Here is a 27,120-nt window from a genome sequence, read left to right on the forward strand (position 1 = left end):
TTTCGGTTCGGTCTGTCTACCAACGTCATAATGACGTTTCTTGCGTAGATTTCCTCAAGGCTCCAAGGATTGCTGTAATCGCGCTCGGGAACGAGATCGAGAACAACTTTTTTTCAGGTTGACTGGAGCTGTACCCCCAAACAGGCTATTTTGCTTTCCTTTGTGCGATATACAATGGAACGCCAACAAAGCCAGTTTGTTCCCTTCTGCCGTACCTTCTGCATGCTACATAAACTACTGACAAACTGAGATGGAAATGAGATGTCCGATCTGCGCCCCGTATTCCCTGCACCACACGGTCGTCACGGTGGGGGCGTCATCTTTATTCCCATACCCATAAGAAACAAAGTTTTATATACACTCTAATGTCATTCTACCTTCTACCACATCCGATGGAGACGTCTCTTGTGCAGCTTCTTCCTGCGCCTGTGTACAGCTTCCATGTCCATATCGTCCATGTCTTCCAAAAAGCCGTCATTGGGGTCGGGTGGATAACCGTCATCGTGTATTTTGCCACTTGCCTTGCGCTTAGAGGGGATATCATTCTTCGGAGGTTTTACTGGCTGTTCATTAGGTTCCCGCTCGTCCTCTCTACCGGCTTTATTATGTACGAACAACTTCCCTTGGACCTCATTCGGGTTTCCCTCTGCAAATGGTGGTGGATTTGTAGATTGAGCATGGTCACCGTGGTCCGGGTCAACTGTGTTCCAGCTAGGCTGCTCTGCCTGACCCCTTCTCGCCGAGTTATCTCTGCGTCTGTCTTCTCCACCCACAGGGAATCTGTAGATTTCACTTGGGGGGAGCACTTGGTCTTCATCCGGTTTCTTGTCTCTCTCACCTGGTGACATGTCCTCCACCGGGTTATGATCGAGTGGTAGATTACTTCTGGGTTTCTTTGTAGTCGCCTGGAATGGTAATAATGGATATACGGACCAATCTTGCCATGCCTGCACTGGTGGATTCACAGAAGACGTTTGTATCTCTTTATGTAACCCATAGCGTACCCCTACGATTAGCCATTTAAGAAGTGTAGTCTAGTCATGAGGATGAAAATAGCATCTGCTCTAAGTGCCTGATGAAGAACTTCCTAGTTTTCTTAGACTTGTTGCCTTGTTGTCTAACATAACATGGCACGCACATTTTTTAGTGTTGGTGGCTTGGCAGTTACTGTACATTTGCAGGAGAGCTGCATATTACGTTTGTTTGTAGCATCCTTCAACATTATTGTCTCGAAAAATATTTGTTTATATCCAGGAAAGTAATTAATTTGCATTGATTGCAGCAAATTTTCGTCGTAGTAATTTTTGTCAATACTTTTGCAGTTGTATAAAAACGAAATGCAGTACATCATTTCGCCCTTAGCTTCAACAAATGCTAAAAAGAAGAAAAAAAGTCAAGCAGGTTGTTTTATCAGCTAGGTCTTATTTAAGGTGTTCCCAACAAATGCTACTCCTTGATTTGAATTGCAGGATTTTTATCTTGTTGTCGGCCTTACAAAAATAAAGTGCTGTGCGGCAAGTGTTTCGTTTCTATAGTGAGCAAAGCACATGTTGCGCTTTGCACATGCTACAGTTATACCATAGTAGAGTGATGTGTTGATGATTTGTTGATTAAGTGATGATGCTTCTCATGTGATATGCGTTGGCTGGTAAAATGTGGTACGCTGAACCTGCGCTCCCAACTTATTCACTCTGTGAAAACGACCTCGCTGAAAACGCCTCACGAAACGTCTGAACTTTGACGCATGCATATTGCTATGCTACAAAATGCCTAACCTAGTATAGTCATTATCCTAGCAAGCAACATCTTCCGCCAATCTTTCCCTGGCAGAGGAAACATAGTGAAGGCGAGTGGTCGGTCGGTTTCGGCCGTTAGTTCACGGAAAACACAACCGGTGCTTGTATGTGCGGTATTTACCTTGTATATAAAATCGTTAAAATTTCTTCTGGCTCGGGTTCGCTCAGTCTCCTCTACGGTTCCTTCCGTAGTTTTCTCGGCCTTCGTTTCCGGCCCAGGCGGTATGTCCTCCTTTTCGCCTGCGATGCCACCACTTCGGCCACGCTTCATTCTACCTGCGTTCAAGTGAATAAGGATCACCTATTTGCACAATATTTGGTATTATATTCTTTGACTGACTGCCTGGTTGCTTCCTGCAGAGCAGCAGATGAAAATTAATTGGCGCTAACTAGCGACCTGTAATAGTATAACATTTGAGCTAGTGCCCTGATTAATATCGTAGCAACAACGACGGCGACAGGTGTGTTCCACAAGCAGCCATTCTGTCTCATTAAATCATTGCCATCCTGACACTCTGCAGCTCGTATCATTTGGAGGAGGTGCTGGCTCGGTCCCCCTTCACACATCCTCCAAGAATACTTTTGCACAACAGGTGTATCCTTGGCTACTACTGCTGTGTCACTGGCCCCAGCGCTGTTGCCATGACCATCAACGCCCCAGCCCGCACAGATGACTGCCGCTATTGATCTGACGGGCAAGACTGGGCAATCATCCCTGGTCCCACGGATAACAGGCGCCCAGGACAGCAGCGTGCTGTGGCGTCCACGCCTGGTACGGGCACCACAGGCACCTAACAGCTCTTAACCAATAAGAGAGAGAGAGAGTGCAGGCTACACAGCGCCACCTAATCTCTCATCCGCAATCGCTCGCATCGTCCGTATCTCCCACTGACATTCAGAACATTCCCTGGATCATCCACATTAGCCATCGTACACGAGAGGTCACGAATAGACCTCTACCCGAGAAACGTCAGGACGTTGGTAGACAGACGGAACCGAAATAAATCGGAAGGGGAGGGCTGGGTTCCACAAATGGGCACTTGTTCGCTGCCTCCTATTGAAAGAAAGGTAGGACCGAAGGTCGCATCCCTTTCAGGGATCATCGTGATCCCCTCAAAACCGCGAGTTTCAGGCGCGACCTCGTTCGCCCCTAGCTTCGATTGTAGTTGAAGTCTACCAAATTGGTGGCGATGTCGAACGCTATGACATAATTTGTTTACAAACACGGAGGGGTCTATTCACGGGAATGTAAAGACAATGCACCACTATCCATTCATCCATCCATCCATACGCGACCATTCTGTCTCATTTAATCATTACCATAATGACGCTGTACTGCTCGTATCGATATATGTGTTGCTCACAGTTAAGCCTGTCACCTTTTGGGAAATGACGTTACAAACCGTGGAACCTGGAGTTCGGTCAGCGGATGACGGAGTTCAGTCAGTGGAGTTTTCAGTCAACAAACACTTAACGCTTAAAGGATTAGTTGGCTTCCTAATGAAATTTGAAAAAAAAAAAACGTGCTGGACGTATGCAATAGACAATTAACAACTCCCCTTCAATCCCTTTCAATTAAAACTGACGTATTTACCGAGTATTCAGCAATTTCCTATGAGCATCGGCAGCGCGGGCGAGCGCCGCGGGAAGGGCTTCGAGGGGAGAGTTTCGTATTAGCCGTCAGTTTCGGACCACATAATTCTGTACACCTATGTGCTGAATGGCTCCAGGAGGTCATTGAAATCTTTAAAGTGGCTAAACGTGCATACCACTGTACCGAGAAAGACCTTAAAGGGGTTGTGAAGCCAATCCCGAACATTACAAGAAACCATGGTTAAAATGTAGATTTATGGATGCCAAACATCACCCTCGAAACCCCTGCACACTGCGGAGTTGTGGCACTTTGAATGTGAGGACATCCTTTGACTCATGGCTCGCCTCCTCCTGTCCCGATCTCCGTATGACGTAGGGTGCGTTCCACAATCAACCCTCGAGTAGGAGTTGGTCACGTGACAGAGTTGCACCACGTGACCATGGGGGTAGGGTAACCCTCGGGTAGGTTGTGAAACGGGCAAGAGTACGATTCTCAACATGGCGACAGCAGTCGACAGGGACATTTGGGCCCCGGGACATCAGAACCGTTAGCCGCTGCTTCGCTTTAGCGTGACGTTGTTGACTTCAATATGGGGTCATCTGCGTGGGTTCGTAAAGCATTCATGACATGAATTAGGGGTATTTACCGCACGTTCCGAGGAAGGTTAGCGCTGTTCTCGTCCGCAGCTAGCTCTAAAACCCATAGAAACAGGTTTCGACCCTCACATGCACCGATCTGATGTGTGTTGTATGCATGGTTTCGTGCATGTTGCTCTGAAGAAAACATTAGGTCGCAAAATCGACACTGGAACTTTCCTGCATCCTTTATGATGCTGCCGAGACAAGCAGCAGCAAAAAGCAGACGACCGTAGATTTCAATGCAGACGACAGCTCTGACGTTACTACTCTTACCTACTCCCGTCTGATAGGGGGTAGAGCGAGTCGATCTCAAGTACCTACTCTCGAGTGGGCGACCCGCTTTTGGAATGGGGGTCGCCACGTCATCGAGTAGGTTTTGGAACGCGGAGAGTAGCTACTCTCTACTCTCGGGTCGACCCGGGTGAGTTCTGGAACGCAGCCGTAGTACCGAGCGTGCGACGGAAGTGCGTAGTTCCCGTCCTCATGACGCCGCCTGTAAACAGAGACACGGGTAACGCTGGGACGCGGCGCGGTGAAGTGCTCGGAACGGAAGCTGAAGTGAGCAGAAGCGCTATGACGTAGAGCCATAGAGCAACCGGTCAAAGCGTCACTTCCCGCCTATTTCATGGAGCTGCTTGGCACCGCTTGGCGCCACGGTCGGCGGGGGCCTCGAAAATAGGACATTTTTAAAACTTGGTAGCATAAAACATAATAGGGTGTGGGAGGTGGGACTTTGCGTACGAAGTGCGTGGAGTGAGGAGTACATACTCTTCCAGAGACAAAGTTCTATCCGCGTGGTTTCTCAACCCCTTTAAGGAACGGTTGCATCCAGAACCCATCATGAAACAGATACCACTATACTCGGCATCGGCTGACAGTCTACTTCGCGCTACTTTTTTACCTTCGAGAAGTGCTTAGATATTAAACGAATTTTAAAGATCAGCGCTGCTTGTGCAGCCGCGGAGGCTCTGGCGACAACGAGATCAGCGTTACCTCACTCCCTAAGAAGAGTTACAGGGCCTTGTTCAGAGGAGACACGCCCGCACCGCTGCGGCATCCCTTTTCTCAAAGCCGTGCTCTGATTAGTGATGTAGGGAATAACTTTTTCGCCTTTTTCCAGAAAGGGAATTCTGGCATTCTCTCAACATCCTGCGTCTGCTCTTGTCATATATTCCATCGAATAACAGTCAAGCTGCGCCACTATTTAGCGCGGCATTTTCGATACAGTGGTCAGTTAACCACGAGGAATAAAATGATCCATTGACTGGAATGGATGCGACCGTCCCATGAAGCATGCGAATAGTGGTGGGCTCTCAACGGTTCCAGTCAACCTCGAACACGGTTCGAGGTGTCTCAATATGATTCTATACATTGCACTAAAATCCACAGGGAATAGTAGTAGTATTAAAGAAAGGGATGCTTCCTCTTACCGGTGAAGCTGCACGAGCGCGAGTCTTCATACAGCAGCGTCATGACAACATTGGTTGCGGCACCCTGGAAGGCTTCGCCTCTGCAACGCAGTCTGTCTGCTATGTTCTCTGTGCAGATAACGAAGTTCTTGAACGCCCTGATGAATAGTAAATGCATGTCGGATACTCGAGACTAATGCTACATAGACCGCTCAAGACACGTTTTCGCGCCACATACAGATCAAAATATAGAGGGAGTTTTTTAAATGCGGCATTTCTTTAACGCACTTTTGAGCCTCGGTGAAGTGTAGGAGAGAGAAGTCGTCAGTGGAGAGGGGTTCTTTCATCGTCGCGATGCACTATCTCCCCCTAATCATTTCTTTATCGCGGCACCGGTTCAGTGGAGAGATTTTGAAGATCCGAAGGTCTTCATATATAACGATTCCGAAAATATGATAAGCGCAGCACCTGATTGCTTTGTAGTAGCTGGCATCGTTGATCTTGAACATGAGATTCCAGCTTGCCTTTTCGTATAGCGTGTCCGATGTGCGAAGCTTTGAATTGTGTGCTTCTTTGTGGTTGCATATTGCGCCACACATGGGTGAGACAAAGGGGGTGTTTGTCAGACCCATGGTCTCGCTTCCTTCGCTGGCCGTCGTTCCCTCCACCTGCCAGCTAAGCAGTTTTGATATCCCACGTGACTGCAGGGCAACAAACGGAGCAGCTCCGCTTTAATTAGGGGCAGGAATTGGTCCACTAACGCTGCCCATGACAAAGGAGCTGCCGAAAAGGGATGGCCGCGCTCATGTGGCCGCGCTCATGTGGTCACGCTCGACGGTTAGGATGATCCCTTTGCCGGCGCGTCAAGCCTCTTCCTAGAGTCCTCCTATATTAACACTATGCCTCATACAGCTTTCGCTGTAAAATGCACAGACACGAGCATGCGGGTGTCACAGACGCATAGTACAAGAATAAAGCCAAACGAGAAACTCTGGGATTTTGTTGCTCCGATTGTTCGAAGATGGGTACCGACACGACCACATATAATACGGAGGCAAAAACAGCGTTACTATACTTACATGCATATCCTTGACATATCGTTTACAGAAGTCTTTTTCACCTCGTTGTAAACGATAGCACAAGCAAGGAATTCCCTCGAGGCGTAAGGCTCTCTGCAATTTGTCACTCCTACCTGCCGAGCAGTTTCTGTTATGGAAATAAAACGAACCCTATGATGCAGGCATCCATGCATGTTTTACAGTGTACAACCAGTTATCACAAGCCACTACCACAATCTGGTGCTGTGACTACGCCAGCAGCCGTACTCCTTATTCATTTCATTTATTGGAAACATTTGTAGGAACCTGTACATCAGAGGGTGGCCAAAAAGCAGCAAAAAAGCTGCTTGACTAGGGCATGACCCTTTGTCACTCATCACTGATAGTTATATCAGAAATCTAGCAAACGTATAAAGGAACATATACACGAAATGCAGGCACTGCACATAGGAGACAACCATTCAGCATAATCAGCTACACAAGGCCCCACGTATGCTTCGTGTCCTTAGGAAGGACAATGGCACAGCATTAACGTGCAAATTCAGTGCGGAAAACCTGTTTAGTATATGTGGAAGGCTATAGGTCAGCGACTGGCGTCCGTAATCAGTTCTCAACTTAGGAATCTTCCATCATGCAGTGTGGCGCGTACGCTCGGTGAAAGAATGAAGTGAAAAAAGCGATAGAGAAAAGGTATTATTTTGCTTTATAGCAGTTACATAGGTTTTTAACAAAAAATAGCTATATAGGTTTGTTGCCTTGATGATGTTAAGTGTAATGAACAGTTCGCCAGTGTGACTGACGCAAGGTACATCAGCTATAATTCTAACAGCGCGCTTTTGTGCTATGAACAAACTGTTAATGGAAACCTGGGTTCCCGTGCCCCAAACCAACAGGCCATAACGCAGTAAGGAAAATATCAATGAATTGTAAATGATCACCTTAATCCTTTTTGGCAGAGCAACGCGGAGCCGATTCATGAGCCCAATGGACTATTCAACTAGAGCACCCCAATTTTGCGCTCGCCAGATACCTCGCCGTGGTAGCCGTAATAGCCGTGGTAGCAGCGTAGAAATTTGATTTGGTTGGTGTACATTGGAAACGAAGGTAAAAATAATAATAATAATCATAAAAAACACGGGGGGAGCATGAAATACATTGTTTCTTTCTGTTTTATCCTTCACGGATATCTTGAAAGAAAGAGTTGTGAGAGCAGCGCTGATTCCAGTTTTGTAGGCGGATTATGCGGCCATGCGGACGTCCTGCGGGAAAGCGCATGTAACTATATACAGGGTGTCCCAGCTAACTGTGAACATATTTTTTAATAATATATATAACACTTTTTCCAAGATGAAATCAATTGCAATATAGCATATGCTGAAGGGCACTTCCAAGGAGGGCATTAGCAAAGTCCAAAGGCAATGTCTTAATTAACTTTTTAATTATAAAAGCTACAAAGTTGTCCCAATGAGAACATCTGTCCCTTTCGGTCACCTGATATCGTAGCCGTTTTCAGAACAAAAATCCGTTCGATAGATCGCCCGCAAAAAATTCGTGAAGGAACGCCATTTTTTTTTTTTTTTTTCATTGCGCATCTTCGCAGACGCGTATTTTCTTCATCTCCAACGTGAGAGGGGAAAGGAGTACAGTGCCGCCTCGTGCGTCGAAGATGTGCTTTAACTTGCGGAAACAAAACAAAAACAAATGTATCGGGTGACTATCGGAACTGGCCTTATCTTGGGTAGCATTTTCTGTTTCGTTTTAATCTTTTTCCAGGACGCGAGAGGTGATAGTGTGCTCTTTCTCCCTCTCACATCGGGGGTGAAGGAAAGACGCACTTCTAAGAAGCGCAATGAACAAAATAAAGAAAAAAATGTCGTTCCTTCACGAATTGTTTGCGGGCAATCTATCGAACGGATTTTTGATCTGAAAACGGCTACGATATCAGGTGACCGAAAGGAACTGATGTTCTCATTGGGACAACTTTGTAGCTTTTATAATTAAAGAGTTAATTAATGAAAGTTAATTAAGACATTGCCTTTGGACTTTGCTAATGCCCTCCTAGAGAGGGCCCTTCAGCATATGCTATTGTGCAATTGATTTCATCTTGGAAAAAGTGTGATATATATTTTTAAAAAATATGTTCACAGTTAGCTGGGACACCCTGTATACTGGACGACTAATTACCTGAACTTCCTTAATTCAATGCTTTCGGGAAAATGACAGAGCAGAATTAGAGGCAATTATATTTGCATCTATCCTCTTTCCTTAAAATGATGAAACGAACACTTATTTTGATATGCAATTGAGCCGCACTTGTCGAGCCCAGAAACGAAATCACCTCCGGCTAATCTGGCACAGCAAGATTTAACGATTTACGTCTCGCACGACGTGACCGTTTCAGGATATCTGAAAAGGGTTAAATAATGGCTGCCTCCAATTCTGCTACCTAGCAGTAGTCGAATATTAGTCCTCCCGTAGAGGGGATCCATTTTGGGTTCCACACCGCCTGTCGCAGAGACGCATTGCTCCATGCGCTTGAAACTTTATTCATAGGAGGCTCTGCGAGTCCGCTTTATTGCACATGAGCATTATCCGGATTTGTGTTTGCATTGAAGAGAAAAAAAAAATCTTACTTCTGCCTCGAATCTAAAGACACGCAAAAAAAGGCGCGATTTTCTGTACTCCTTTTTCTTGTCATCTGTGCAGTAGCGTCTCGCAGGATTATTCTGTCAGTGTAAGTCCTCACCCTATTTCTTTATTCCTTCATCTCAAAAAACGCAAAATACGCAAAATATGGGCATTCATGGTTACTCTGTGTTTAACAAAAATAATGAATCCCATTATATGCACGGGGCAGGACGCGACAATTTAATGTAATTCAAGTTTAATGCAATTTAAACTCTAACATAGAAACTGACAAGTCAACTATTAGGTAGCTTTATGCTTGTGCCTCAGATATTTCTTTTTTGCATATTGCCTAGTATTTCCCAGCAAATTTTCCTGTTTCCTGGCATATTTCCAGCAAAGCAGAAGCGCACTCAAAAGCGAGCAAACAGTGACACATCAGACTGGCGGTGCCTTGTTTGCAAAGGACGGTGGAGCGAAATAGAACCGGGTTCTGTGTTGTTTTATTGCACATCATATGGGCGGTGTGCTCAAGGGGGCTGTGAAGGCGCTTGGATTGCGAAAACTAATTTGTATAGTTCATTACCATGACGTGTCTCATCATGCCCCACCCGATGTCTTGTCTTGCCCCGAGGGGTGGGGCAAGATGGGCCATTCTGTATTTTTGAATTTTTCTTGTTTTGTTCTGAATTTTAGAACAGGCTACATCCGTTCCGATTTATAGAACAGGCTACATCCGTTCCGATTTACAGATCAGAAGCTGTAGACCACTCGGAATGTGTTTATGGTTAGTTTTTCTGAAAAACACGAAAAATAAAAATTCCAAATTCAATTGCAAATTTGCCCCACCTTCCCCTACGTGAGCGCGTTCCGAGCTACGTGTCCTCTGGCCGCACAACCCACCTGTCAAAACTGCATCTGGGTAAATCTTATCTAAATGATTAAACAAAACGCGTTGTATAATCGGTCAAGTCATATTTTACTTTCTCGACTGTTTTCGCCATATTTTTTCTAACCGGGTCAAACTTCGCCTTGATCCCTTCCCATTCTTTCGTGACTTATTTTTCAGATGTACAACAGAAGTGGCGCAAATTCGTGCTCGACTCTGAGTTGCATATACGAAGCACGTTACAGCATTTAATTTAAATTAACCAGCGTGTAAAACTGTGCCAGTGCCCAACGGGTAATAACAATAAGCCAATAATTCCGGAGTATATACGAGCACTTGGTTGAAATAGTAGAATATCCTCCTTTAGCTAAACACGTCATTACTAGTTCCTTCAACCTCCTCCAGCATGCAGCAACCACAGTGACAGCAATTGAAGTGGCTCACCGCTAGCACTCCAGAAGAAATGGGAGACTTTCTTTTTCAGCTCATTCTTACAAGCACTCTTGTAATCGGTTGTCAAAGCTTTCGGGAAATAAGTTATGTCATCGATCAGTTTCTTCTGGTCCTTCTGGCACTTGCTGAACGTCCCCATTGGTGACAGACACTTGTAGTAATCCACCACAGAACTAAAAATAAATACACACTTCATATGAGCCTCGCAACATTAGCAAACTAGAGCAAACTGGCATCACGTGCAGCTGAGTGGCCACCGGCTCCAGTGTGCTCAGTGCTCAGAATGTGGGCTGTTCACACGTGATGCAATACTTAGCACCCGTCTTTGCTGTCAACATGGTCCAATGCGTGTCACCAAATTATCTTTTTCTAAACTAAGTAATCTGCAGAAATGTTGCACAAAGCTGGTTCCAACGGTAGTTTGGTAGGCGACAGACACTCTTGCCTCTCACCCCCCCCCATCAGGTAGCTGACAACTTATGAAAACAAACATTCATTCATTGACGCGTGATGTGCGCATGCAATGCAAGTGCACAACGCACATTGTACGACGGGTAGCGACTGAAAAGTAATGCATAGTCGCACGCAAAGCGGAACAAAACATGGTGCAAAGCGGCGCGTGCTGCCCTCTTGTAGCTACTTGCCCACTACAATCAATAGACGACTATGAACTATGGGAACTTGCTAATAACAAAGGAGGAGAAGGTCTCCAAGCTGTTTCGGTTCCTCCTCTCTCGGCCTATTGTGCACGAGGAGTCAAGGTCAGCGAAAACGAAACGTGAAGGACAGTTCATTCCAGTAATCTCCCGGGATGCAACGCGGACGCAAGGAGCACTGGTCCTCTATTCCGTTCAGTCCTGCTGTGAGAGCAGCTGTTGCCATGGGTTCGAGTGTGTCTGCTACATCAACGCGTTTAAAACTACGAGCAGTGATTGAACTTGAAATGAGACGGACAAAAAGCGAATCCTGGTGACATTAATCATCAAGCCGTTTATGGTGATCGAAATACCGTGCATATGTGGCCAAAGGAATTTCGTGCATATCGCGACTGGTAAAGCGAACATTGAAGACTTGAGGACAATTTCTGTGGAAGAATTGGTTCAAAGCGATCATCGCATGACGCAACAACGCGTCGCCACCTAGTCCGATGAACTATCACTGAGACAATAGTCTTGCAGCACGAGAGCGCCCAGCCACACACATGACGCGCTACCACCGAGGTTCTTGTGAAGCTGAAGTTCACCCTTCTGTTAGCACATTCTGCTAACATTCTGCTGAAGTTTGCACATTCTGCACCGTACATACTCAACGAATTTGGAGCCCTGCAATTTTCTCTTATTGACTCATTCAAAGAGGGACCTTGAGGACATTCCTGCCACCTTAGTTCACTTTAAGGGGGGTGCCGCGACGGACGCAGTGAGGTCGTGGGGCAACGAAAGACCGCAAGAACGGAGAGATTGGAGGGATGAGAAACTGCTTCACCGTTAGGAGAAATGTCTATCCGTAAATGGTGACAGCGTCGAAACGTAATGTACGCTCCTGTAGACAAAAAAAGGCACTTTCATCCCTATACTTGTTTCACACGAATATCTCCTTTCGTTTGGGAGTTACGTGAGACTGTGCATTAATTTTCAGCCGCCCCTCGTAGCACAGCTGGACTGTCGAATGCAGAAAATGCTTTCATGTGGTGAAAATCACATGATCATACTTTACACAGAGACAGATAGCGAACTGACAGCTGTACTGCAGCTGTTGTCATGTGTAGTTGTTAGTCGGCGAAAAACAACAAAAGGCAGAAACACAGAAACCAGACCAGACCATTGCTTTAAAGTAGCACAGAAGTCATTTTTAACACCCAGTTTTCTTCCTATAAAACTGTTAAGTAGGCCAGTAAGATGCACCATGCGAAGTAATTTACACCACAGATTCATAATTATCTCAGAAATTGAATTTAAAATACGCCGCAAACACCGACCGTGCGCAACGGTGGTGAAGAGCAGTACCAGCCTGTGATCTGCCTGGAACCTCGCGCTGACGCTATAAGGAGAACGCTCGCTGATTGGCCTAGAGAAATGTTGTCTGCTACTCCGCTGTCGTCTGCTACTCGGCTGTTCGGGGTTCTGATAAAGCCTTTCTCCTTGCTCGGTAATGCTTCGGCTGCTCCTTCTCTCCCCAATTCTCCGGGAAAACTGGCAAAACAGGTTTACGGCGGCAAAGGGACAAGGCGCTGACCCCCACTGACCGGCAAACCAGAATGAGTCCTTATGCAGTCATCGGTGACGTGCCATCATACCTCCTCATCCTCGTTATAGCTGGAGTGGCGAGTTAAGTGTGAAGGCGCGGAGCTATGTTTATGTGAGTTTTTTTCCGGGAAACGAATTGCACACATCAAAACCTTTCGCGCTATTCGGTATAATGACACAAACACTTTCATCAGATGTCTTAATCTGAATTTTTTTTGGATGGCCCTCTGTACTCCTTTAAATGTCATTCACGTACGCACTGGGTTATAACAGCGCACCAGAGAGAAGGTCCGCATGTTCTGGCAGACTTCCTCTCGGCTATTTTCCTGGTGACCCAGCTGTAGCGAAAGCTCTGTACCTTTTCTTTATCATCGTCATCATCTCCTTACCCTTTGTACTGCACATCGAGCAGTGGTGCGCATGACAGTGGCACACAGCCCAAACTCACGAATATAAATTTGTATGTGTGCCGCGTTGCACGGCCCACCGCGTCGATTGGTGTCGCCACTATGGCGCATGTGTAGAGGCACGAGTGCCATCGTGATCAATAAAGTGTTCTGGAACTGGCTGTGGTCCGAGCAAGACACGACAGTCGACAGTGCGGAAATACAGAGAATATGCGGGTTTTACTGACCTGCATGTCTCTTTGAGATGTGCTGGCGTAAAAGGACCTGTGAGTACGCGAGCATCTTTCTCAAATTCTTGAGTGCAGACCAATTCCAGGGACCACGCACGTGCAGGATTGCACTCTGGTGAAGCTTTCTGCCTGGAAAGTTGATATCGCACGCGGCGCATACGCCCTATTCTCTGGTTTGTCTCTGAAACCCAAGAAAAGAATTACACTTTTTGTTTTCTTTTTTTTTGTGTGTGTCAACATTTCTGCTTCCCTTATTATGCTCTGCAGCTAGCATGGTTCCGAACATTAGCCGCAATTCAAGTTAAATTCGTACTGGGAGACCGTGGCAAGGTTCGTTGCCCTTTGACGTTCACTAAGTTTTTCTTTTTTTACCCCTTTACTTCTGTACCTTTCTCGCTGTTCCTCCAGCAGAAATGAGACAATTTTCGGCATGACAACTTCACCGTGATACAACATTACAAATGGGGTACCTATACATGGTGCTACAGTAATTATGTAAAAAGTAATAACAAAAGCACGCTGCTGAAAAATATGCCACGAATGACACTAAGTAAATGTCATTGTGTCAATTGAAATTGAAGTGAAATTGAACTCCAAAATTTATTCAACCTACAACTTTCAACCTTTCTTTCGACCGTACAAAATGTTCCCTATACGGCTATACCCAACCTGACAGTACGGACACGGTCTACGAACCGTGACACCGCGCGAAGTCTATTCGACTACTTTCTTAAGCAATGCTTAAGTGGAGTAACTTGATCTAGCCTATTACTACACCAATGCTTTGAATGAACTGTAATAGCTTGGACACGAATTTCTGGCATTTTTTACGCACAAACAGGATTACTGGTGCGGAAACGCGGAAGAACTGTCAGGTGTCATTGGGTAAGCTATTTATGTGAAAGGAGCGAAGTGCGAGTTCATGAGAGCTCTTACCTTTGGTGATGTTGAAGCAATCGACACTGTAGCCCTGAATGATACCTCTGATCTTGTGCAGCTCTTGAGATACGAATCCTCTTTCGTAGCAACTCGACTGGATCATTACATTTGCCACACACATTTTGTACTTGCGCAGTGAGCTACGAAGATAAAAAGTGGATTTACTTGCAGTACCCCTAAAGGACACTAGGCTCGTAGGGGACGTTCTTCCATTCCTTCAGGCCAGACTTGTGCGTAACGCGTTACTTGTAATCAATTAGTTTTTTAGTATTTTTCGACTAATCAGTTACTTTACTGTAAAAGTAATTTTTCGAGTAATCATTTGCTTTTCTGAGTAATCGATTACTCAGTCATGGATTACTTTCCCGGCAGAGATTAACTTATCTTTCAGATGTTCTGCCCCAAGTCAAGTACCTCGTGCAGTCAGCCTTTGTTGGGCCGTTCTACTATAGCAAGCGGAGGTCATTGCGATAACTTTCTGGAATTTCAGTGTCTCTCTCCCTAATCTCTTCCTACACCAGTGTGGTGGTACCTGAAGCTTTGCACGCAATGCTCTTCCACAATCTGGCTAACGTGTTCTCGGGAGATAAATACAGTAGACGTACAGGTCTACTTGTCCAACGCGTGTTTGTGTTTCGTGCTATTTCAGCTGTTCTGCGGTTGAAGCTTTTTGTTTTTGTTTATCTGAGGCACACAAGGACTGTTATAATTTGAGTGAATGCAGAGTAACGACCGGAGTAACGCGTTACTTTTTTACTCGTTACATTTAGATTCAAGTAATTGGTAACGGTAATCAATTACTTTTCCCGTTGAAGTAGCGGTAATCAATTACTTTTTTCGAGTAACGGGCACAAGTCTGGTTAAGGCTGATCTGTTCTCGCCGAGGGCACACAGGAGGCCACCCTCCGCTTATGTGTGAGCAAATATCACCGTGGCTATTATGCACCTTGAATTCCCCTCGAGAGTCCGTCATACGAGTAGAAGAATAATGCAAATATGCTTAACGGTATTATACAATGTTGGATGCGTTATTGTATCATCCTTCCAATAGTCATTCGTTTTTATCTTGCACCGATTTGAACTTCGTAAACTGGTAATGCCCTATAGGCAAAAAAAAAGAAAAAGAAAACAGCATTGATCACTGAGCAGCACTTGAATTGGTGGTTAAGGAACAGACACACCGATAGGTGCTCTTAAACCACATGAAAAGTGTGCACTGGGAATTTGCGCCAACGTATGCGTTGTTGGAATACGACTCACGGGCAGGTTGTCCAACTGAAGGGCACCATTTATGTTCCACACGAAATGTCCCTACAGTGGAAGACACAGTTATAGGGATGTGACGCTTCTTCGGGTTGCTACAGATCTGAGTGTTAGTGGTCTGCGGAAACCATCTTCCACTCTTTGTGAGTGTCGCTTCACGTTGGGTATCAAAAATGCCTGAAGAACAAACGGAGTCCTGACATGAAATGTCGGCCACGTCGAATGCTTGTGATCACTTCAACGTATGATTTATGGTGAGAGGAAATATTGTTCCGTGTTAGTGCTGCGAAGCAGGTGTGGCTACGTGCGGCATACAGACGTGGACAGACTGAGAGAGGACAGAAGGAAGGAGTGGGGACTATTGGCGGCGAGCGCGACCTACAGGGGGCGCTCTAAAAGTCACGTGATCCGCCGGTAGTGTGGAAACAGGGGAAATCTGCGGTAGTGGCCGTGTTTGGTCGTGATTATGCGGTATTGCGCTGTTTCTAACTACAGGTCGTCATCAACTTCCCGAACTATAGCCGAAACACGAAAAGTTTCTAACATCTGGATAATCAAGCTGCGAAACGGAAAGCAAGCGCCAGAAGCCCTATGAGGCATGTTCGGAGCATTTCGCCGAAGCGTACATAGGAATGAAATAAAAGAGTAAAGTTATACTTGGTGGACAGAAAACTTCAACAATACGGTGCTCTTGGTTTCCCGTCCAGATCCGAAACGTGGTTTGCAGAAATGAAATGTTGTGCCGTCAAGAAATGTACCCCACGCGAATGCTTGACAAGCCTCCATCAAAAATCCGGCCTTGGAGGAGAAATCGTCATTGTGTTGCACCGTCAGATATGTTTGAGCGACTTTGTTTATTCTGCTATCGATCTTCCTATATGGTGCTTTGCCGTTATCGCAGGATACACATTACGTCTCACACCTGTGTCACATCAGTCACATATCTCCAGCTATAGGAATAAAGGTGTTGCACTGCTCTATGGTTTCCAATGTAGAGTAGTTCGTGGACTTATACGTCACGCTGTACAATACAACAATAATAATATTAATGAAAGAAACAAATACGAATAGATCCTGCTACGAAGTTCCTGTTTTAGCCTGAACGAAACTACTATACACAAACAAGATAACATTACATATGATCATGGGTGTCAGCGTTGTACAGGTATGAAATATGCACCTCCTCGAGGACTATTACTGTAGTGCTAAAGGGGGCGATCAAGCTTGCGCCTCACACAATTGCGGTCCTGTTGGTACTTGATTAAATGAAAAAAAGATGAACTGTTGACACCTATTATTACCATTGGAAAGTTTATCTGTATCGAATAACGCTGTACTGGCTGCCAATGATCACGATCCTCAAATGTATTGTTACACGTTGCACTCATTCTATGAGGCACCGCTCTTTATCTTTCAATTCAATTCAAATTTTATGGTGCCCATGCGCAACCAGATTTGTCCGAGTAATCCTGCACCGCACCAAATACTTGCCAAGTACGGCAAACAAAACTATGAATGTGACACTGCTCAAGGCCGATAAGAAGGCTTTTTTGGTACACAAAAATATCTATCTGTAAGCTGGTGTGGGCATCGATAGGGAAACTGGAAGGCAAATCCCGTCCGTAACAGCAGTGATTCACACGCGCACCTGTGTAGCACGCATCAATTTAAACAGGAACATACTCATTCTTTCATCAGGAACATACTCATTGCGAATTTAATGTTCATTTGACTCTGTCGTAGCCACGCTTCGAGACAGGCAACGTTCAGGGCTGTCCCTCCGCAGCACAGCCGGTGACAGGACTCGAAGATGTGTCACCTCCCAGTCTCGGCGTGGAAAGCGATCATCTTAACCACTATGCCACGGGAGCTAGTAAGAGAGGAAATATGAGGACCACTGAAACGCATGCCATGCCAGTTATCAGCTATAGAAGTGACAATTAACTGCTACGTTTTCACACAGTCAGTGTAGATCATGGTCGGCTGTCGACACAGACGCCATTGGCAGGGTGGACATACAATGGTGGTTTTGAGACTTCGTGTTTGTGTCTGTCCCTTCGTGTTCCCTAGTCTCGGGGTTTTTTACATTATGCATACAATGAGTGACACGGCGTAAAAACAGGATTTTGTTTGGAAATACGAGTGTTCGACATAGTGAGCAAACGTGAAGGCATGTAGCTGCTGTATTAGTACCACATGAGCGTTCCGTCGACTAGCATGCCCTGCGGAGTCAACTGGTACAACCGTGGCACCGTACACCAACCTTCAAACCTTTTTATTTTTATTATTTTTGTGTTAGCGCCGCGAAGCAACTGTGGCTATGAGCGGCGTACAGACGTGGATAGATGGAGAGAGGACAGCAGGAAAGAGTGGGGGACAGGGGGGTTAGCATGCGTCCTGGGCCGACTTCAAGGGGAACTGTGCCGACATTCGTCTGGAAAGTCTTCGGAAAACCCAGGGAAAACCTCAGACAGCACAGCCGGTGACAGGATGCGAACCCGTGTCACCTCCCAGTCTCGGCGTGGAAAGCGATCATCCAAACCACTATGCCACGGGAGCTGGTCAACCTTCAAACCGAAACTTCAGCGAGTCAACGTTGGTCAACCATAGCAGACGAAAAAAACGTATGCATGCGGTAGATGGCACAAAGTAGAAGAAAGCGTTTTGAAGGTGTCTGAATTTAGATGTATGCTTTTCTTGTGCTTAACGAGATTAAAATTTTTGGCCAGAACCATGACAGCCAGACACAAGAAATGCCGTTTTTTGTCATCATCTAAGTGCCGCCAAAAGGCCCACAGCGAAAATCTAACCACCGGTGGAGATCTAGGAATCACTAAAATCTGCCAACCACAACATATTTCAAGGTAATTGAACGATTCCTTGTGGTGCTATATGTGATTTCAAGAATGTTGGGGCATCCCACAGATGCTGAGGGGTGTCGCGCTCCCTTAGGCTAAGGGGCATTGGACTATCTGTGGGCTATCCTGGTACAATTACTCTGAAGTACATTGAACCCTCGTTATTATGACCATGGTCGTTCCCGAACATTTTTGTCATAATGCGGAATTGTCATATTAACGGTGGAGATTTGCAGAGGTTCCGCAGCATTGTCCCCCAAGAGTATGGTCATAAAGCGCGTATGTCAGATTATCGGGGGTCATATTAACGAGGGTTCACTGTATATAATTCAGCAGATTGTATACGTATCATCAAATTGCTCTCCGTGGCCGGTATTTGTATCCCGGAAGCCGGTGAACCGGCGCACTGGGCTACAGAGATCGGTATCATTACCAACAATGTGAAGAATACGATCGGAGTGACAGTAGGGGCCAGTTGTCTGATAGTTCTCGCACGTTTTATACTTTTGACCTGCGCTCCCAGGGTCAAAGTGCAACCGACTATGCCGTCAATAAATCGCATGAGTGTATATTCTGCCGGCTGCCCCGGCTAGAATGTTCCTTTTCTAAGCCTTTCGCTTTAATTTTTTTATATCATAGCTTTTCTTCTGTGTGGTACTGAAATAGAAGTGTCCAAAAATACGTGTATAGTGCTGTTGTTCACTAAGAGGCTTTGTCACTCCAGGTGCAATGGCATTTCAAATTTTTCAAACATGTCACATGATCACTTTTCCACGTGTACTTCAAAGCAATTTTATTGAATATGTTTTCGAATACGGGTTCTACTATGCAACCTTTCTGATGCTGGTGAGGATTTTGAGTTTCTTGGCACTGGGACAACGAGCCCTATAATGCACATGTCTATGTATTGGCTGACAAATACGTTGCATGCATTTACAAGAAGCTCCGAAGACAATGCAGTATTTACAAGCGCATTTTGAGCAAAATAGCTGAGACAGCAGAGAAGACTATTTCTCATGTTCCAGAAGGAGACTGAGCTTGTGATGCAGTGTAAACTTTTCACGCGGAAAGTGGACTCGAATGAATGACGAACCGAAACCACACATGACTTTGGTGGATGTCTTAATGCGCTATTTGCAGCGGACAGGCCATGCTAAAAGGGTTCGAAATGTTGTCATGCCGGTCATCGTAAACAGCATACGAGAACGTGAGAGTTCGGTGCGTAAAGACGCAGTTGATTACAGGCAATATCAAGCATGCATTTTTACCGAACGTATCAAGTTTGCCTATCGAGGCTGTTCGGAGCAATAAGTGTACGAACGACAACAATGCCCCGCACAATTTCGTATGGCAACGCTGGCGCTCATACACATAGCATACACATCGACTTCGAGACACATCCTCTTCAGCGAGGAGGGCGATTCAAATAAACACCGCAAATGAATTTGTATTAACTGCACATTATATGTGAAATCACATGTGCCTGCTTTTTGGCGTAAGCGTCTCCGATGTGAACGTTGGCACTTGAGCTAACGGTGCGTTCAAATGTGAATACCCTATCTTTCGGACATGTGCGCAACCAATCCCACACTGCATTCTTGACTTCACCCGTAGTCTTCACCCGTAGTCACTGCGCCACCAAGCTGCTTTTGACAGCTCTAAAAATGTCAAAATCTGAAGGCGCTATAGGTCGGGGGAATAAGCGACCGTGAATGGCTCCAACCGTCGAACCAGCGGAGTGAGGACATGCGTTGTCACACCGAAGCAAAATACCACTGGTTAACTATCAGCGAATTGCACGTTTCATGTGAGCACCAGAGATTTCCCTCGTAAGTGTGCTGCCTTTCTCAGGTAATGCTCAAATACGAAGCACTGATGATCACGAAGTCATCATGACTGTGCCACCCGACGGTTATTTCCGAAATTTCATGGGTTTCGGTGTCACGGAGTACAGCCATTTCTTACTCGACCGCTTTATCTCGGGCTGGACCCGGCTCGCATCTTCAGTCACGCCAAGAGTGAAAGAAAATAATTATAATAAGTCAACAGTCCACTCGCCCTCCTCACACTCCAGGTGTCCGGTCCCCATATTCCTGAGACCTTCAGATATTGATATTCGCTCATGCATGAAGTAGTACAGGTCGAGACTATCATCATCAGACGCGTGTCGGTCATTTCTGTCAAGCTGATGCAACGGTGAGCCCGTCAGCGTCAGTAACACTCTCCGGATTAATAACTCTGTGCTCAAGGCTTGGACATGATACGAATCGTCCGCCGAACTACTCAGACCATTCTTGTTAGCATCTGCCGCTGAGACATGCATGGCAAACCGTACCGCCTTGTCAGCTGACGGTAAATTTGCAGCGGTTTCAAATCTGATGGCAGAACCTTGCTCTTTCATGCACACATCGAAACTAGCGGACGCATTTAATGGTGTCGTCACGCTACATTATGGGGACAGTGGTGAGATCTACTGTATGCTCTAGCACTACCGTCCTTCACAAAGCACCATACCACGTTACAACTCCACTCCTCATTATTAATTCACACGTTTTGCGGTTTTCACTCGAATCACCCTTGTGTTATGTGATCCAGATATCAATGCTTTGCGCATTTTGTGGGATACAATTTGTAACGTACCTTTAGCACGGAGCAGTGGGCGCCACCCTCAACATCAGTCGGAATTTGAGTTTGTTCGAAGTAACTTCAATTTCTGTTAAACTTACTAGCAAATGAAGTCGTGATTGCCATGGTGGTGTGGAAGATTCATTCGTAGTATCCGGTCACATTCACTATGACCGCGCCTGAAATTTTGGGCGTCGCAGTCAGCCTTTGATGACATTTGATCCCCTAAAAAAGAGCATGTACGTATCAAAATACTGCTATAGCATTTAGTGAGCAGTCACTGATATATTTGTCAACGTTACCTACAAGGTTCAACGTATGTCACTAGACCTGTCGCGGCGCCAGACAATAATGCCTTAGTTCTCCATAAACCTTTTTATTGTAGGGGAAATTTGGTTCAGCGTATGACCGGAAGAGAACATTTGCATTGCCGTTGGTGTCGTTGGCTCGCGATGCAAGTTAGATATAGTGCCACGAATTTTGTTCCATGAAGTTTCACGCAAATCTTTCAGGATGAATCATTTGTGTGTAGCAGGCCGTGGACAACAACGAAGATGCCCACGCACCTGGAGCACCGGCCTCAGTTCCACCGGCGCGGCCATGGAGATAGGCCACCGTCATCGCCTCTCCGTGGCATACCATCATCGCCGGTCGGGACTCATGTAGAGGAACAACACCTCCTCTACATTTGGTGACCCGAACGTTGAACATCAGGTTCGGCGCAATTCGGCCCTTCACCATCCCAAATTTCTGACTGCACCATCGACAAGCACTACCACAGCGCGCTATCCATGGAAGCCACTGCCATTACTCGGCTCACGACGACAGCATCACGACTGCCCTTTTACTCTCCATCGACTCGCCGACCGCTCACTGATCATCCCGTCCGCGTTCGGGATATGATCGTGATGATCCGAGTAATGATGGTGGCTTCCAGGTATAGCGTGCCGTGGTAGCCCTCGACGATGGTGTGGTCAGAAATTTGTGATGGTGAAGGGCCGAATTGCGCCGAACCTGATGTTCACCGTTCGGGTCACCAAATGTAGAGGAGGTGTTGTTCCTCTACATGAGTCCCGACCGGCGATGATGGTATGCCACGGAGAGGCGATGACGGTGGCCTATCTCCATGGCCGCGCCGGTGGAACTGAGGCCGGTGCTCCAGGTGCGTGGGCATCTTCGTTGTTGTCCTCTACATGTGTAAAGCATGGTTCACACTAGTGCGTTTTGCTGCGTGCGGGCGCCTGCGTGCGTATGCGTGCGTTGTAAGCAATCCGTTCCGCTGTTCACATACCTGCGTCCGAATGCGTGTGTCACCAAACCGTAAGCCAATGAGCGCCGAGCGGGATTCCACTCTTGTGGCCGCCATGTTGAAAACAGTCTCACAGAGAGAAACCTACTGCGCACGCTCGGAAGGCGTCCTCGCGATTCGTTCTCCGCTAGCGGGCTGCTACGTCCCTCGGAAAAAGTTGAGCTCGGGCGAACTCCTTGCGTTCTGCTGCGGGAGGTCGCGCGCGTATCTGTTGCCACGGTACCCAGCGCCCGCACGCATTCGCACGCAGCAGAACGCACCAGTGTGAACCCTGCTGAACAAATGGAGAATGCAGGTCGTCCTTGCTTTGCTGTTATTATAGTCAATTTATATAACTTACCCTTACTCATGAACTTATGATTGCAGCGGAAGCCGGATGCGATAAGCCATGCCCGCGTTATCTCTTTCTACTATCGCTCTGTGGGCTGGGTTGGCCACCTCCTTTCGTCGGACTGACAACCATTGCGCTCAAAAAGTCATCAAGCGCTATGCTGTTGGTGCCCCGAAAAGCATGATGTCCGGCTATTTTTTCCGATGGGATAGCTCCTAAATATCCCAGTCAATTATCATGAATTTGAGTAAATTCGGAAGGCTCTCCACATTGGTGGTCTAAAAAAGTGACCTTTACTGGCAAATTTCAGAGTTCAGTTCGCAAAAATTTGCATAATAAAACTTACATCACATGACATTGACATCAGGAGGTGACAAAAACCTAGTAAGAAGAAATGCCGTTAACCGCATGATTCTAGGTGGCGTAGTTTTGTTATTATAATTCAATGACATTTTCTGGGACACCCTGTATATGCCCTTACATTATCGATTACGTTTCGCCGCAGCGCAAATCATGCTGGTGGGCATTATTAGCCAGATCAGCTTATTAGCCGATGCATTTTTCCCGCTTCTTGCTCACCACAGCAAAATATAACCTCGAACCGGTCTTCTCGTGACGTCACATATGACGGGAAAAATGCGTCGCTGATAGGCTGATAAAGCTCAAAATGCCCACCAGCATGCATTGCGTGGTCGCGAAACGTAATCGATGACGTAGGGGCTCAGGTCGTCTATTGCTTATAAGAACATTTAAACGTACCACACGATACGTCCTATAGTTCACGCTCCACCACAATAGAGAGTTTTAGTATATCGTACATTATCGCCTTTGCGTACGTACGTGGTAGCGTTGGTGGTTCTGCGCACTGCGCATCTATTATGGGCGTGCGCGCAGAACTACCAACGCTATCCTTTACGTACACAAAAGGCGACAGCGTACGATGTACTAAAACTCTAATGTAACGAAGGATGGTAACGGCTTACGATCATCGTAGTTTCCGCTGTCCTGAGATAACGGTGAATCGTCGTGTCTCTTGTCGTCTGAAAGCCACGAAGACCCGTCTTCCTCCTCGTCGTCAAATCGAGCAGGTCTTCGGCGTGCAGAGGTGGAGTTGATAACCAGGACACACAGGAGTATCCCCGAGAAGACCAGTGATCCCGACGGAAGCAGCTTCATTGATCCACTGTTGCAGACAGTTTGGGTCTTTGTATTTTGGCACTTTAAGCGTGAAATATGGCACTCTATGTAGATATTGTCAGCTGACTGCACAAGTGGTTTCTCTGGAGAGTGTACAACGTGCAAGGTGCATTTGCCATACACGAGTGTGCATGTCTTTCTTCGTGACATTTTTAGAGCCACAACCGTACATGCAGATATTTGAAAAAAAAAAAAAAAACAAGGAGAAAAACTACGTCCGAATTATGGATACGTCCAATGACAGCCGCCACAACCACATGGAATATCATCTATGCCTGAATTGCTGTGATGCATATCTCGATCGCATTATGATTATAACGATACGAAGTGTTTAGTTGGTATCAGCCTGGAAACTGCCTTGTGCCTACACAGGAATACAAAGGCAATTCCACACGCTCATGCCAAAATATTGGTATCCGCTTGACCATTAACACTGAGTGGAAAAAGGCGACAGAGACCAAATGGACGATGCCGTTATCGTTGCATGTGCGAATTGGTACGTCACTCACAATGAATACAACAACAATGTTCTAGATTGCAAAATATTCGAGTTTACCTTATCCCCTGACAGCTGTCTCGTTAAAAAACCGAGTGATGGCTTCGACGACTGGGCAGACTGGAGTGATGCTAACCTTCAGTCGCGATCCAGGTGCTTATCGGTACAGCGGATTCCAGCAGCAGGTTCTAATGCGAGCGCGTGATCACGCGTTCAGCTGGTGGTGATGGCAATAACGATTAGGTCCTTGTGGCATGATCACAACATACCACGCGTGGCGGCCTGCTGAGCACTGTACCTGTGGGTTTGCCATGTATTGTGTAGTCAAACCCTCGACTTGTGAACGGTGAAGTTCCTGGAAAAATCGTTTAGAAATCATTCGTAAATGAAGGTGCGGCCCCGTTCATAAAGGGAGGGAATTCGTTAATACAGGGTTCATAATGGGTTGACTATATTCACAAATTTTAAAGCGCTAAAACCACCCTGCATGACAAAGATGACCACACACGACACCGAGTGCTTACTGTCGACAGTTTACTAGGGAACATACATTCCAGTTACATCAAGGGTACGCAAAGGAATTGTCTTTCCCTGTCTGATAAACACACTCTCTGGGAGCGGACACACGTGCTGGCTGCCTTCCCGTTCAGCAAGGCCTCCCAGATCTTCCGCTCCCTGTTTTTTATTACCTCCCTTTTATATCTGTACTACTAAACATCCTGTGGCAAACAAATTCCCATGGGTACAATAAAAAGTACCATAAAAATAAATACAGGTTGCCTTCCTACTTTTTGCTGACTCACTCTATACATGTGGTACAGCGCGTGCGTCAGCTCGGAGAGTTACCGTGTATTCACCACGAGCGCCTTTTCTGACTACGCACGACTGAAGGAGGAGGAGGAGGTATCAACATAATCACGCAATCATCCAACCATTTGGTCGCGGGCGGAGCTTATCGCGCAGCAGAATCTATGAAGCGCGCACGTTTTTATTGTATTTTTGGCGAGATATCCAAGAGCCTTGTGCAACATCACTGCGCTCAGCAGCTCCGTCCGTCAGAACGAACCACACGGACAGTTTGTTCGCGCGGCACAGAATCTGACGACTGACGCGCAGAAGGAAGACAGAGCGAAAAAGAAAAGCCACCCTCTGTTGCCAATGTTACACGCTCTATTATTTTTGATCTAATACACCAGGTAGAACAACACCCGATCTTGTGGAAGCTTGCCGATGAGCAAAACCGAAATGTACCGAGGAAACATGCGATGTGGGAAAAGATCGCTCTTGAAATGGAAAAGAGACACCCGGATGTCGAAGGAACGGTAGATGTGTACATTGAAACACTTCTTGGGTCCGCATATTCACAGCGCAGTCGTTGTATCAGTTGCTGTTAATTAATAATAACGAGTTGGCAGCATTCGCGTTCCAATCCAAAAGGTATCGGCTCAGGACACTAGCAGTTTCGTTTAAAAACGAGAAATGTGTGAGCAGTATGCCGCAAGCCTGGTAAGACAAAGGGGGACAAAATTTATTCCCCAAGCCGGCCACTCTGGTCACGCATATTCATAGTTGTCTGGCATCATAAATTAACCATGTAATGGTATAATATTTTAGGACGGTCATTACACAAGCCTGCATGGTAGCACCCCGGGGTCATCATCACGTCATGAAGTGCATTCGCGGGGGCCACTGTGTGCATACATTGTGTTCTGACAAGCATCAACGAGAACAATCAGTTGTAATAAAGGGAGCCAGTTTTCCGCGGTTTCACTATTCTGACGTGTTTCCCATTCATCGCGGCCACACAGTTTGGGAACTGCCAGAGCGCTTTAGAGTAACGTGCTTTGCCCCTGGATAAAGCTATAGTGCTGAAAATGCAACACTTACGCGATAGCGTCTCGCTTTGTTATGACATATTTCATAATTATTCACTAGGGGAGCTTCCTATAAAACGCGATATGCAAAAAGTGCCAATTCGTGAATTTCGTTTTGTTCCATAATTTTATATGTATGTATGAGACGGTAACGTACCCCCACCAACAACAAAAAAAAAAAAAAAAAAAGAAAGAAAGAAACAGGAAAGATCATAAGGGGGAGTTGTTTGAGTGGGTGTGAACTCTGCCTCGCTATGCCACCAGTATACGCGATGAACGTTTTACTGGGAATGAGTAGTAGACACAAAAACATGGCCTGTCCAACGCCTAAGACAATGGGGGCAATGAAACGCAGGAATTGGAAGCTACTAAAGCTAGCCAAGCTAGCCGAAAAAAAAAGCAAGACGGATGGAGTATAGAGGATGAAGGGTGGAGATGCGTTGAGGGTGCATGAGTTCGTCGGGGAGAGCAAAGTATTAGATGGGCCGTTGAGCAAGACCTCCGTTCTGCATAAAGAGGACAAGGTTTCTTGCTTTAGCGGAACGTGCGGCAGAAAAACCACCACACACACACACAAAAGGTGTACGCCCCACTCTGTCCTCCAATCAGAAGTGAGAGCTCTATCATTCACGGCAATGATTGGCGCAGAACCTGCTAGGCGGTGAAGCTGTTTCTACTGTGTTCGAAATGTGCGACCTTTACGCCACAGCCGTCTCTGCTTTACACCACACTCAATAACCGTCAGACTGCTGCGGAGTCACGGTAAAAAACGACGACGCACAGCTTTCACAGTACTCTCTTCTACACTCTTTCCCGCTCACTCTTATTTACGAACGTTTTATGCATTTAGAGGCATGTTTAAGCGCACATAATTCGAACGAACCTG

General features: G+C 46.2%; 1 protein-coding gene across 2 annotated transcripts; it reads right to left on the reverse strand.

Moving 5' to 3' along the window:
- Nucleotides 1-262: 262 nt before the first annotated feature.
- LOC135378160 (uncharacterized) lies at nucleotides 263-24,538 on the reverse strand. Of its 2 annotated transcripts, none has more exons than XM_064611075.1 (10): nucleotides 24,421-24,538; nucleotides 23,651-23,850; nucleotides 21,129-21,252; nucleotides 14,279-14,421; nucleotides 13,340-13,523; nucleotides 10,454-10,635; nucleotides 6,517-6,643; nucleotides 5,459-5,595; nucleotides 1,918-2,072; nucleotides 263-905 (listed from the first exon to the last, which is right to left on the reverse strand). In XM_064611075.1, the coding sequence occupies exons 2-10, from the start codon at nucleotides 23,841-23,843 to the stop codon at nucleotides 381-383; spliced, it is 1,770 nt and encodes a 589-aa protein (XP_064467145.1). In that variant the 5' UTR covers nucleotides 23,844-23,850; nucleotides 24,421-24,538; the 3' UTR covers nucleotides 263-380. The 2 variants fall into 2 exon arrangements, with proteins under 2 accessions (XP_064467145.1, XP_064467146.1); XM_064611076.1 differs by having other exon boundaries at nucleotides 23,651-23,885.
- Between the last annotated feature and the right edge of the window lie 2,582 nt (nucleotides 24,539-27,120).

This window comes from Ornithodoros turicata, chromosome 1, assembly GCF_037126465.1.
Source record: "Ornithodoros turicata isolate Travis chromosome 1, ASM3712646v1, whole genome shotgun sequence".
In the NCBI taxonomy this organism is placed as follows: Eukaryota; Metazoa; Arthropoda; class Arachnida; order Ixodida; family Argasidae; genus Ornithodoros; species Ornithodoros turicata.

Bases quoted from the DNA above. Each gene is read 5' to 3' on its own strand.
- LOC135378160 (XM_064611075.1), bottom strand. From the start codon at position 23,843: ATGAAGCTGCTTCCGTCGGGATCACTGGTCTTCTCGGGGATACTCCTG. The intron at 14,422-21,128 runs GTAAGTTTAACA...TTATCTTCGTAG, and splicing joins AATCACGACTTCATTTGCTA to CTCACTGCGCAAGTACAAAA. The intron at 2,073-5,458 runs GTAAGAGGAAGC...ACTTGAACGCAG, and splicing joins GCGCTCGTGCAGCTTCACCG to GTAGAATGAAGCGTGGCCGA.